General features: G+C 38.4%; 1 protein-coding gene across 10 annotated transcripts in view; it reads right to left on the reverse strand.

The window, feature by feature from the left end:
- TENM2 (teneurin transmembrane protein 2) overlaps positions 1 to 12,209 on the reverse strand; it is a 745,234-nt gene that overhangs the window by 604,721 nt on the left and 128,304 nt on the right. For 8 of the 10 annotated variants that reach the window (XM_081184721.1, XM_081184719.1, XM_081184718.1 and 5 more), the window contains exon 3: positions 11,123 to 11,398. The exons of the other annotated variants lie outside the window; for them this stretch is intronic. In XM_081184721.1, coding sequence (XP_081040847.1) covers positions 11,123 to 11,398 — 276 coding nt within the window. The remainder of the gene's footprint in view (positions 1 to 11,122; positions 11,399 to 12,209) is intronic. 10 annotated transcript variants of the gene reach the window in all.

Below are 12,209 nucleotides of genomic sequence, written 5' to 3' on the forward strand. Positions count from 1 at the left end.
TTATCTAGTTTTGGGTAACTATAAGAACTGTAACTGATGGTGGCAGTACTCAGATGAAATTAACACTGCTGAATGAGGTGTAAAAAGAGACATATGCTCCTTTCCTTTTACACCTTGCTGTACCAACCAAAACACTTCTAGCTAAGGTTCAGAGGGACACCTGGAGTGGCATCCAAAGCAGTGTGGAACTATGGCATGCTCTCAATATGAATTTTTGAAGGTCTTTGGTGGACATTTGTTGGATATCTTTGAAGGACATTGGTACGCTGCTACAATAACAAATAGCCATTCTCCCGCATAAGATGAAAAGTATCATAGGCTCTCCTTTTAACAATGGAATGCTAACAAAAACTATTAAACAATAATTTCTCCTGAAGGTTCTTCTGTTCTTTCTATTTGCTAAAGGACACTCACTTTGGAATATGTAGATATATTCAAATGTAGTGCTCTAACTCATAAATCAATGCAGATGGAGACAGACAGATAAATAATTATAAATACACAAAAGATTACATAAGGGAAAATAAAATCTTTTATTTGCAAAAGTAGAAGAAGGTTGTAACACCTGATAATGAATTAAAAATGAGCAATTAAAAATGAATCAGGGGGGGGGACTATTCAATTCTAAAGTACTGTATTGTAAGAAAAGGAACTAGCTGATACCATTGAAGATGAGAATTTAAGATTGCATTTGTAGGTACTAGGAAAGATGTTCTGTTGAACCCAGTGGGGCTTATTGCCAAGAAAACTTTCATAAAATTAAGTAAAACAAGAGATAACCGCGCACAGTACACATACTGTGTAACTTTCAAAGCTGTGGCCCAATTTGAGTTATTATATGTTGCATAGGAAACCATGAGCATAGGCACAGAGGAGTATGTGGATCCAACAAGTGGAGCTCCATACTTGACTCTTTAAAACAAATAAACTCTATTACCCAGCTGTTTGGGTGGGTGAGCTAATTTCCATCAGAATTCCCTTTCCATACAGTAAGGAACCTGAGGCCTGGGGGCCAAATGTAGCCCCCAGAGCTATTTATTAATAAATTGCTTATACACACACACACACACACACACACACACACACACACACACAAATAATGTTTACGAAATAAATACCTCAACCAGGGGAAAAACACTCAAGAATGGAGACAGGCTGGAATGTGGAATGCCTCCCTCCTCAAGCTCTAGTTTGTCTCCACTCTCTTGAGTGTTTTAACCCTGGTTGAAATGTGACCTCAAACTGTGCTAATGCCTGTTGCTTGGATGGATGAAGAATGGAGAGATGGACTTGTGTGTTGGAAACCTCTGGCTTTTATGTGGCTAGAATATAGTTTACAACGCAAATAAAAGCATCACATTTATTCATCGGCTCATGTTTGGCTCTGGCCCTACGCACACTGTCACTGGAAGGTTGTCCCTGATGCAAAGTGGTCCTCAGGCTGAAAGGGGGGCATGAATCAGGTCAGACAGTCCTTCACACAGTACATAATTAAACTGTGGAATTATCTGTCACAAGATATGTGATGGCCAACAACCTGAACCACATTAAAAGGGACTTAGACAATTTCATGAAGGATAAGGCTATCAATGGCCACAAGTCATTGTATTCTTGATACAAGTACAAAATGAATAAAATATGTATTCTCCTACCAAAGTCTCTATATTTCTTTTTTAACCATTTGGCTAAATTTGGCTTAATCTTTGCATTAATACTATAGAATAATTCTGCCTTCTGGCCTGTACTGCACACCTCTATAACTGTTAAATGTCCAGCAACAAACCTGATTTCCCTCTGCTATTTTCTTGCCGCAGAAAAATCTCTCCTGTAAGAACTGGGGGCAGGGTTGAACCAAGGTAGAGGTCTTTAGATGCTCAGTAAAGAGTCCCTGATATCTGCCTGTTATTATATCTCTGCATTATATCTTACTTCAGCATGTTGATGGGGAAGCATAGCACAAGAATTCCGATGGTTGGTGGTAGCTGGAATAAGCTAACTTACAAGTAAAACACCAGGATCTAAATAATGAGATAATGGTTTATTTGAGGGGCGAAATGCCTATATAAAGCAATGGTTTATGATGTACCCAAGTTTGTCACAACAGGCAATTAGCAAGTTGTATTTTAATCATCTCAGAGAAACTATCAAAAATACGAGTTTTGTGCAGTATCTCAATCTGCTAATAACTGCCTAGGTTTCTTTCATTTACAGAAATATAATTTTAAAACTGTAGCTCAGCCTGTCCTTTTGTTACATGCAAATGCTGACTATTAAATTTAGAAATAATTGGAGTGAATTCCATTTGTCAGGAGAAACACTTGTAAAAATCTGTAAAGGTTTTGCCTCCACAACGCCCTATATATAATTAATTCAGATCTGACACATCTCTAAGGTTACCTCCTGAGGAAAAGGTAACCTTTCAATCACGAAAGTTAATCCAGTGTTACGAAAAATCCCTTCACCATCAGTGGGGAACACTCAACTGCTACCTTTCAAGATTTTTGAAAGTGATTCATGCCTCCAGCAAACAAAAGATGTTCATATATTGTTTATTTCCTATAGTCATGCTGCTATACCACATGGCAATATGCCTACACACAAGCTGGATTCTCGGATTCAACAGGGAACATATGCCAAACAAAAATAAGTTTAGACGAGGGCACCCTCCTGTATGTTCCTGTCAGGCCTTTGTTAGCAGTGAAAAACTCTTTCTGTCTGCCTAGTCAGTGTCTTCTTTACACGCCTTGCCTCTGTGGAAAAAAACCCATGGGTCCCCCCCCCCAACTTTAAGTAGAAAGTCTTCTAACACACTTTATGCAAAATCTATTTCCTTTAAAATAGTAAAAGCAGGTGGTAGGAGGCTGGCGGAAGCTGACCCATCTTCCATCAGCACTCTGCATTGCTCAACAAATCTGCTTGAGAATTGTGGTCACTGCTGAATGTGGTGGGCTGTGGCAAGGGGGTCTAGGTGGAAGGAGGCTGGCTGAAAATGGGGGCAGTGGAAATTTCCATGAGTGGGATCCAACCCCTAGTGTCCTAGTGTCCTTTTTACCTGTCTTGCACGACACAAGACAAAGCTAGCCTGCATGCACCAGCTGAAACCCAGAGAGGCAATTACTGGAAAACAAACAACTTTCCAATCACTTATCTTCATGCTAATAAGTCTATGCCTGCCTTCTACTTAATGGGACAACAACAACAACAATAATAATAAATTTATACCCCACCCATCTGGGCGACTTCCAACAGAATATTAAAAACACGATAAAGACAGAATATTAAAATATTAGAAATATTAGAAAGAGGAAGTTGGCACTGCTACATTGTAATTCACTCTGAAAACCCCAAAACTGCTGGGTCCTGCTACACACTAATTCCTTACAGCCAATGACAAATACCTGTCACTATTGTGAGGCCCCAACATCCATTAGTTCCTCAGTTACTGTGGATTCATAGTGGCAGTAGAAAGCCCTTTTGTCCACAGAGCATTTTGCACACAGTAGAGGAGGGAAAGTTCATCCTTGTGTGTTACCTCCTCCTCATGTCTGCCCAGTGACATTTACTCTGTCAAAATGAGGTGAAAACAAGACGACTGTTCCATTGTTTTACCTTTGCATTTTTGCTCCACTGTGAAATGTGTGATTATGAATGTGCTGGAGATGGTTGTGAGCATGTAAGGGATTAAGGTGACTGAAACAGATCATGATATATGTGTGTTGTAGGGAGTGAGAAAGTGTGTGATATTGTGTGCATGAGCATATGGGGATTGTTACTGACTGTGTGAGGGTGGTGAGGGGGCTAGAACTCTAATGAATACATGAATGTGGTACAAATAATGACATCTGGGCCTAAAATATTTCCAGGGGGGAAAGCTTATGTGAAAACCACACATGAATGATTCAGAACATAACAACAGTTATATACATATAAATATGCATTTAATGGTGCATGATATTTAAAACTTTTAAATTTATCTGTTAAAATGCATATATGTATTTGTCACCTTTTGACATTTAAAAATTATGATACAAATATAACAAAATACAATACAATGGTGCAGTTGCCATTGTGGCATTGTCAGGTGATATTTTTGTCACATGAAACTGGGGTGTATAATTGTTTAACATACTATTTACACAACTATCTTACATACGCAATGTTTTAAAGTTTATTTTATATTTTTATTTTACTCTGTTTGATTCATTGTATTTCTGAACAATGAATTGCATAAACCCTTTACCTGTATGAAACCCGGACTGTGTGTCAAGTCCTTTAGCCACCTCCACTAGATAAATTCCCTCACTCCCCAACTATTTTCTCTCAGAAGCGCCCTTAGGGCTTTGACAGAAAAACAATTTAGAGCCACTTAAGTGACAGAGCTTGATACCATACTTAATGACCTTGTAAATGTGCCACTAGAGAACACATAAAGCAGAGACAAATACATGCATGACTCCATGCAAGTTCTCTTTGCATCTGGGGACAGTTTCCTTAATACCTGTTTATTCTGCAGTATATGTGTGTGTGTGTGTGTGTGTGTGTGTGTGTGTGTGTATAATATATGAATTTATAAAGTTCTTAATAAAACAACCCCTAAGTGGTGTACATAGAACAATTTAAAACATTTATCAATCTACAAATAGTTTCAACAAAAGTTAGAGATATACAGATATATCTCCAATATTTGTACAAGTTTAGACAGGGTTACAAATACACACACACACACACACACACACACACACACACACACACTGTATATGTACGTGTACATATAAAAGAAGGCATCCAAAACAACACAGTGAGGGTGCTTGCCTATTGCTAAGAGGAGGGGTTACAGGGAATAGTGAAAACTGAACTTCTCAGAGATGTAAAGCATTCATATGGTATCTGCTAGAGTATTTGCTCAGACTGAAATGCTTGAATAGGCACGTGACAGGCAACGTGATCCCTACTTGAGCTTATACTGGTAGCAAATCAGAAGCCAGTGTAAATATTTGAGCAGAGATGTGATATGCTGGCAAGATCTTATTCCTGTCAGCAATTGTGTTGCAGCATTCAGCAAGTTTGTTCAGCTTTTGGACAAACTGCAAGGGAAGCCCCATGAAGAGTGCATACCAATAATTCAGTCTTGATATTAGCAGTTGCTGGAATACAGTGGTCAAGCTATCTTAGTTCAGGCACAGCCACAGCTGGCACAACAGCTGAAGTTGGTGGACAGCACTTCTATCACAGAGGACCCATTGGCTTCTGGTGACAGACCTGGATCCAAAACCACTCCCCACCCTAGGCTGTGTGTTTGCTAAACTGCAGTAGTGTTTGGAATGTACACCAAAATTGATGCAGTATCTTGGCAACTCCCTGCCACATGCCCAACAAGACACATTCTGACACTTTGATTTAATAAAAAAACACAGGTAGCAAACCAAGGACCAATAGTGGTAAGTACAGTCGTACCTTGGAAGTCGAACGGAATCTGTTCTGGGAGTCCATTCGACTTTCTAAACATTCAGAAAACCAAAGTGCAGCTTCTGATTGGCTGCAGGAAGCTCCTGCAGCCAATCGGAAGCCACGGAAATCCTGTCAGATGTTCAGCTTCCCAAAATAGTTCACAAACCAGAACAGTCACTTCTGGGTTTGTGGCGTTCAGGAGGCAAAACATTCGAGAACTAAAGCTGTTCGAAAACCAAGGCACAACTGTACATCCCACAATGCCAGTTGGAGGATACGAATTCTGCAACTATACTCCTTCCCCTGCCTTTCACTCAGGAGGACTCCACCAAAATATAAAGTAAAATTATTCTCTATTTATAGGCAGTCAGAAGCACTGTGTTGGCTTTCTGGTGGTTGCTGTTGCTTTGTGGGAGTAAGAGGGAGAGGGACAAGGTGGGAGGAATGTTGGCCCAGTGCAAACGCTGAAGCAGAGTCAATCTGGTGGTTAGTCATGCCGGACACCCCTTCCACTCTTGTTAAACGACAGTGCCCCACTTGCCAGGACACTAGCATAGTCATTCTGCCATGCAAATAAACTGTGAATAGGATTGAGATCATGCTGATCCTAATAAATTGGTTATTATGCCATGTACTGCTGCTCTTTGATGTGTGTGTATATATATAAGAATGAATCAACACAGCTGCCTGCATTTTAAACTTTCCTTTGCAGCATTGATATTGGCTCTCCTTGGTGTTGTGACTATGAGAGCTGCCATATTAGCTCCTTCACTTCAAAATTCACCACTACACCAATGAATACCAGGTGCTGGGAACAAAGTTCAGGAGATGTCTATCTGCACATATGCTGATCCTGAACTTCCAGAAACATTAGACACTCAGTGCTGGGCTAAATGGATGCTAGCATGAAGCAAACTACCATATTTTTCTGTGTATCGGATGCCCCCATGTATAAGATGCCCCCTATTTTGGGGGACTCCAAATTAAGAAAACACCCCTCACCACTATCCTCAGCACTACGAGCCCCAATTTTAAACCTTATTTTTTGGTAAAAAACCCCTATATTTTTAGACATTTGAAGATGGGGAATCTATGTATGTGTGAAATACTATGTACTTTAACACAAATTTAACACGTTCTTTTGTAATAAAATTTAAATGGAACTTGAGGAACATGGTAACTGTATTTTTTCTGCTTCTTTGTTACTAATCAATGAAACACAAGACCCAACCAGTCTGTCCTGAATTTTACTTCATTGTTCTACTTGTAAAATGATGTTCAGTTATTATGTGTCTGAAAGGGAAAAGTAAAATTCCAAACTTAAGCGACCTTTTAAAAATATTTATTTGTGAATTTTACCATTTTTAATTTAATCTAATTAAAAATGCCTCTATTAAGAAGTAAAAAAATAGTTTTGGTAAGAATCATCTACTTGATCAAAGTATTAACCTATTTACAGTACTTACCACCAGGACAACCTTTTCCTACTAAACTCAGTATACCCCAGAATACTTACTACATCTTTATATTATTGCATCCTGTGTCTAACCATTTAATTGCATTCAGTTTCAGTTTTCCAATGGGACCACATTATTCTTCACACACGTCCAAGTCACTAGAAACCGGTACTACGTATAGCCCTTCCTAATGTATTCAGATTTTTAAATGACTTATATTTGTGAAATTCAACACCAGATATTCAGTTGTCCTTATGTCACTGAAAGCCCAATGCTAAAATACAATGAATAAGCAACCCAAAGCATAATTCCTATGGAGTTCAGTGGGATTTCTTCCCAGCTAAGTGTGCAAAAACTTACAGTGCAGATTCCAATAAAGGAAAACATTGTTGAAACAATTCTGAATGTACAAAAACAATTATTGCCTGAAATTTCACCAACTATAACAGTTTTGTTTTTCACCCTAATTTAATAATGCAAGACCACATATTTGTTGCATACTTGCTGTTTGTATTCCACCCTTCCCCTTGGAACAATATGGCTTACAGTACATGCCATTCTCCCATTTTATTTTCATAACAAATCTGTGAAGTAGGTTTGGCTGTGTGACCTATGACTCGCCCATTGAGAGTAACAGCTGCAGAATGATTCGAAGCTGGGTCCCCTAGTCTGAGTCCAGTACTCTAGCCACTACATCACACTACACTGAATTGACTCAATATGCTGGTAAATTATTTGTTGCAGGTTAGTTCTGCTTAGCTTTTAAACATTTTTAGGGATGCCGTGTCTACTCAAACTCAGGTCACAAAATTCATATATATATATGAGCCTGTGCCCTTAACACTCATTCCTACTGAGACGGAAATTCTAAGAAGGCTATAATCCTGATATTTCAGGTCATATACTGAAACATGGCAAACACCTTTGGCAGCACTGTATAACATTATAAAGGCAGCAGAAATAAGCACAATTAGCTTGTGAGAAATGTACTGCTCTGCCAAGGAGCTGGAGAGCCTTGCTCCCTTCACCACACTCCTCTTCTTCTGACCCAGGTAAGTTCTGAGCTCTTAAGAGGAAAAGGAAAGAGGGACCAGATGTCAGAGGAGGCAGTGGCAGGGACCCAAAGTGTGGCTGAGCATGGCCTACTTAAAGGTAAACCAATTAGAGGCACTCACTGTTAACAGGTGTCTCTTCTTGATGAGGTGCTACATCCCTAGTTGTCTGGAGCACAATGGGGTTTCCAAATATAGAATTCAATTCGATATATCCTCTATTTTTCATACATTTTTGCATCAAAGCAAGAGCAGGGAACATTTGGCCACTGCCAGTTTGGATAATTGAGCACACTGAAAATACTGTAATTGAGTTTATACCCACACAATGAAAGACTACAGTATCCTTCTTTGAACTTTTAGGAGTCCCCTCTGTAATAAATATTAAAATTAATAATGGTTCTACCCTTCTGGCTGAGTTCAGAATTAGGCTTGACAAACAAAAAACAAAACAAAACAAGTTTATTCCTAGAAGAATTCAAATCCCACTGCCCTGCTGAACACCTGTCCAAACTCCTGCAAGTCCTTTTAAATCCTGCTCACAACCTCACAACCCTTGCTTATAAGTCCTTGTAGCTTTTCCTGACTCCCACTTACAAGGCCTGGTGGCAATGGCAACAACAAGAGGAGTGATGCACATGCCTTGCTGGAGACCTCTCTTGCTCCCTGGTAGAATGGTGCTACAGCTGAGTCCCCAGCCCTTCTGATGCTAACATGGTCCTATTCAAGAAACTAGGGAGAGAGCAACAACCTAGTTATTGCCAGCAAGTTACCTGGGAAGGTGAGAGGGAGAAAGGGTTTATTTATTTATTTGTACTTATAGCCTGCCCTTCACCAAATGGTCCTAGGGTAGGTTACAAAAATATCACAATTAAAAAAAGTGCAATTTACACTGAAATCCCAAATAAAATTGAAAAACAACCAATGACAAAATGACAAAATAGGAGTGTATAAAACAGCAACACAGATCAATGCAGGAGGAAGAAAGCATCTATTCAACCAAAGGCTTAGGGTAAGATGTGCATCTTGACCGACTGTTGAGAAAGCATACAATGATGGCACAAGGGAGGTTATTCCACAACCTGGGAGCAGTACAGATTAGGCCTTTGCTTGCCTTGCCAAAGAACTCACATGGATGTAATGCTTTACTCAGGCAGAAAAACATTACAGAATCCCCCCCTTCAATTGGACCCCATAAGACTTACATGTAGGTCTACAAAGGCAATAGTCTAGGCTTGGCAAATACAGTAAAGAGGGAAATCTAAAGATTAATTAGTCAAAAGAACAAGGCTATAGTCTTTGGAAAGGAACATCAGAAACATCAACAATAAATTAAAAAATTGATTTATTATTGTAATGAATTCAGATAACTAGGAATTCATTTTAAGGATACACTTTCTTGGAAGACTCATTTTGAATATAATGTAGCTTTCGTAATCTAGAGATTCAACGATCTTGTTAACATTTTATCATACAAATGCTAGCTTTTATTTGGCACTGCTTTAAAACTGTTTTGAAACTAGAATTCAAATTGTAAAACTGGAAAAGTGTTCCCCAACCTTGTGATAGATGAATGATTTTAGGTTTCCAGGTGGCTGTATAATAAATAAAATTGTAGAGATTTTTATTTGGTTACTCTTATGTCTCTGAAACTCTGGAAAGCCGTCGTGGTTATCCATTTTCAGACATATATATATATATATATAATATAAATTTTAAAACATTACTTCAGTTAATCAACACATTTTTCAAAGCTAGTAATACTTCAATGTTCATAAAATTCTACTTTTAAATGGAATTCAATCTTAAGAAGCTCTAAAAGTGAAGAGGCATCCTGTAAGCCTAGAATGTGAATTAGAATTAGCACCAGTGTTGAAAATATTCATGTTAGAGTGATTTATTGCAATTAAGCTTCCACTAAGCTACTTGCAAATGTACAGGAAAGTGCCAAAATTGATTTAATACCAAAAGAAAATTGACAGTTTATTATTTTGAAGTGGAATGATATAATCTGTGATTAGCATTCAGTATCAAAATGCCAGGGTGTTTTTTTTTATAGAGCTTTTAAGTGTGTTTAATATAGCAGCTGAACCATAGCAGTAAAAAACCCTAAGAATTAGAAATAGATTCAGTGAAATCTATTCATCACAATGACAGTTCACATGGGCAGGTGCCCATGTATAAAATTCATTTGAAAAACAACAACAACTGAGCCCATGTGCCTTGCAAATTTGCACTGTGTGTGTCTGCTTTTTCCTACAGTATAGACTCTTGTTATACCTTTTCAAAAGGTGCATACCTAACAAGTTATTGATTTGGATCTGAAGGACACAGTGTTTATTATGTAGGAAGCCATTGCTGGGCACAAGCGTGAGAAATTAATGATAGCTTTGTAAGTGTCCATGCAGTGGTACTGAACCAGTGGGGCACCTGTCAATCTGTATGATAATATAGCTCCAAACTTTATAAAAATCGGTGATGTGAAAAAACATTGATTTTCTTGTGGTAAACAAGATTTTTCAAAGATGAAAGCAAGATGTTTAAAACGTTAATACCTCTGCTTGTACAATTGTAATTTAACATGTGTCTAAACAGTTTCATGCTATGCATAACACACAATAAACCTTTATTTTCTGAAAGACTTTTAAAAAGAAAACAAGGGCTAACCACCTTTTGTGTTTTTCAAATAAAAAAATCTCCTACATATTTACCCAAATATGACTTCAATCCAATGCTAGCCTTATACAATTTAGTGGCCTGAGACAGTCGTATGTACACAGTCCAGTTCTGAAATGCTTTTTTAAAAACGTAGTTTACACTTTTTGTATCCAAATATGTTTGCTTTTATCTAAAACCTCTATATGAGGGCTAGAATGTGACTTTTGGGAAAGCTGAGGCCTGTCATAAATTCCTAGGAAGATCTAATAGCTGCAAAAGCAAACAACAACAAAACTTGCTCCTGTAAAACAAACAAATTCACTAAAATAGATGCACTACGGGTCTGCCAGTTGCTCACCTATGACTGAGATGATTGCAGCAACATGTTTATTTCACAAGGAAAATGGGCAAATAAAAACTTTTATAATATATTATAGAGCAAATACCTGATCCTAAATATGCACCTATAGATGTAAATTATGAAATTTATGGGAGAAATAGGCCTACCGTTTTCCTCATCTGATTTATTGTCATTGTCAGAGTCAGTCAGGGTAAGGGCAGAATTTTCACGGCTTGACAGACCGGAACTGCGCCTGGATTTAATCCCTCTCCCCCACAGCCGTATGGCGTGCTCTGGAGACATTCCTCCCTCTGTATCTGAGTCAGCATCAGACCCAGTGCTGAGGGAATAGCCTTGGTGAAGTATCCCTATGTCCGAACAGTAGCCGCTTCGGTGGGGAGAAGGTTCACAGATTCCTAGTTCAGCAAGGGTGAAGTTAGTTCCTAGGGAAAAAATAGGAAGGGAAAAACATAATTAAAACCTGAGAGCACTTTTAAATTTAAATGTAAATTTATTGGAAAAGTAAAGTAACAGACCTTTTTTTACCTTTCCATTTATGTAGAACATGTATAGAACTAGGTGTGCAGATATTGGCAAGGCTGTTCAGGCAGAACAATATAGCAACATGTATGGGGAAAAAGTGTTTTCAAGAGTTGCAGGGTCCACAAATACTTCAGTAAAAACAGCTGGATACCTAAATGGTAACATGTCACTTTCGCTATCATGTGTATGCAATGTTTTTCTCTTTTGTGGATGTTTAAAAAACCACTGACTCCTATGAATTATGTAAGAACAGGGGTCAGCAAACTTTTTCAGCACTGTCCCTCAGACCTTGTGTGGGGCCGGACTATATTTTTTTAAAAAAGAAAGAACGAATTCCTATGCCCCACAAATAACACAGAGATGCCTTTTAAATAAAAGCACACATTCTACTCATGTAAAAACACTAGGCAGGCCCCATAAATACCCCAGAGATGTATTTTAAATAAAAGGACACATTCTACTCATGTAGAAACACTCTGATTCCCAGACTGTCCGTGGGCCGGATTTAGAAGGCAATTGGGCCAGATCCGGTCCCTGGGCCTTAGTTTGCCGACCCATGTGTAAGAAGATGGCAGCCAATGCTAATTAATAAAAGGGAATTGCAAAGGCTTGCACACATGTTATTCCAGAAATTGACAGCTCCAGACTTAATATCAATATAGACATAATTTATTAGTGATAAGCAAATACCTACCCAGATAATATTGAAAT

The sequence above is a fragment of the Podarcis bocagei genome, assembly GCF_964188305.1.
Source record: "Podarcis bocagei genome assembly, chromosome: 2".
In the NCBI taxonomy this organism is placed as follows: Eukaryota; Metazoa; Chordata; class Lepidosauria; order Squamata; family Lacertidae; genus Podarcis; species Podarcis bocagei.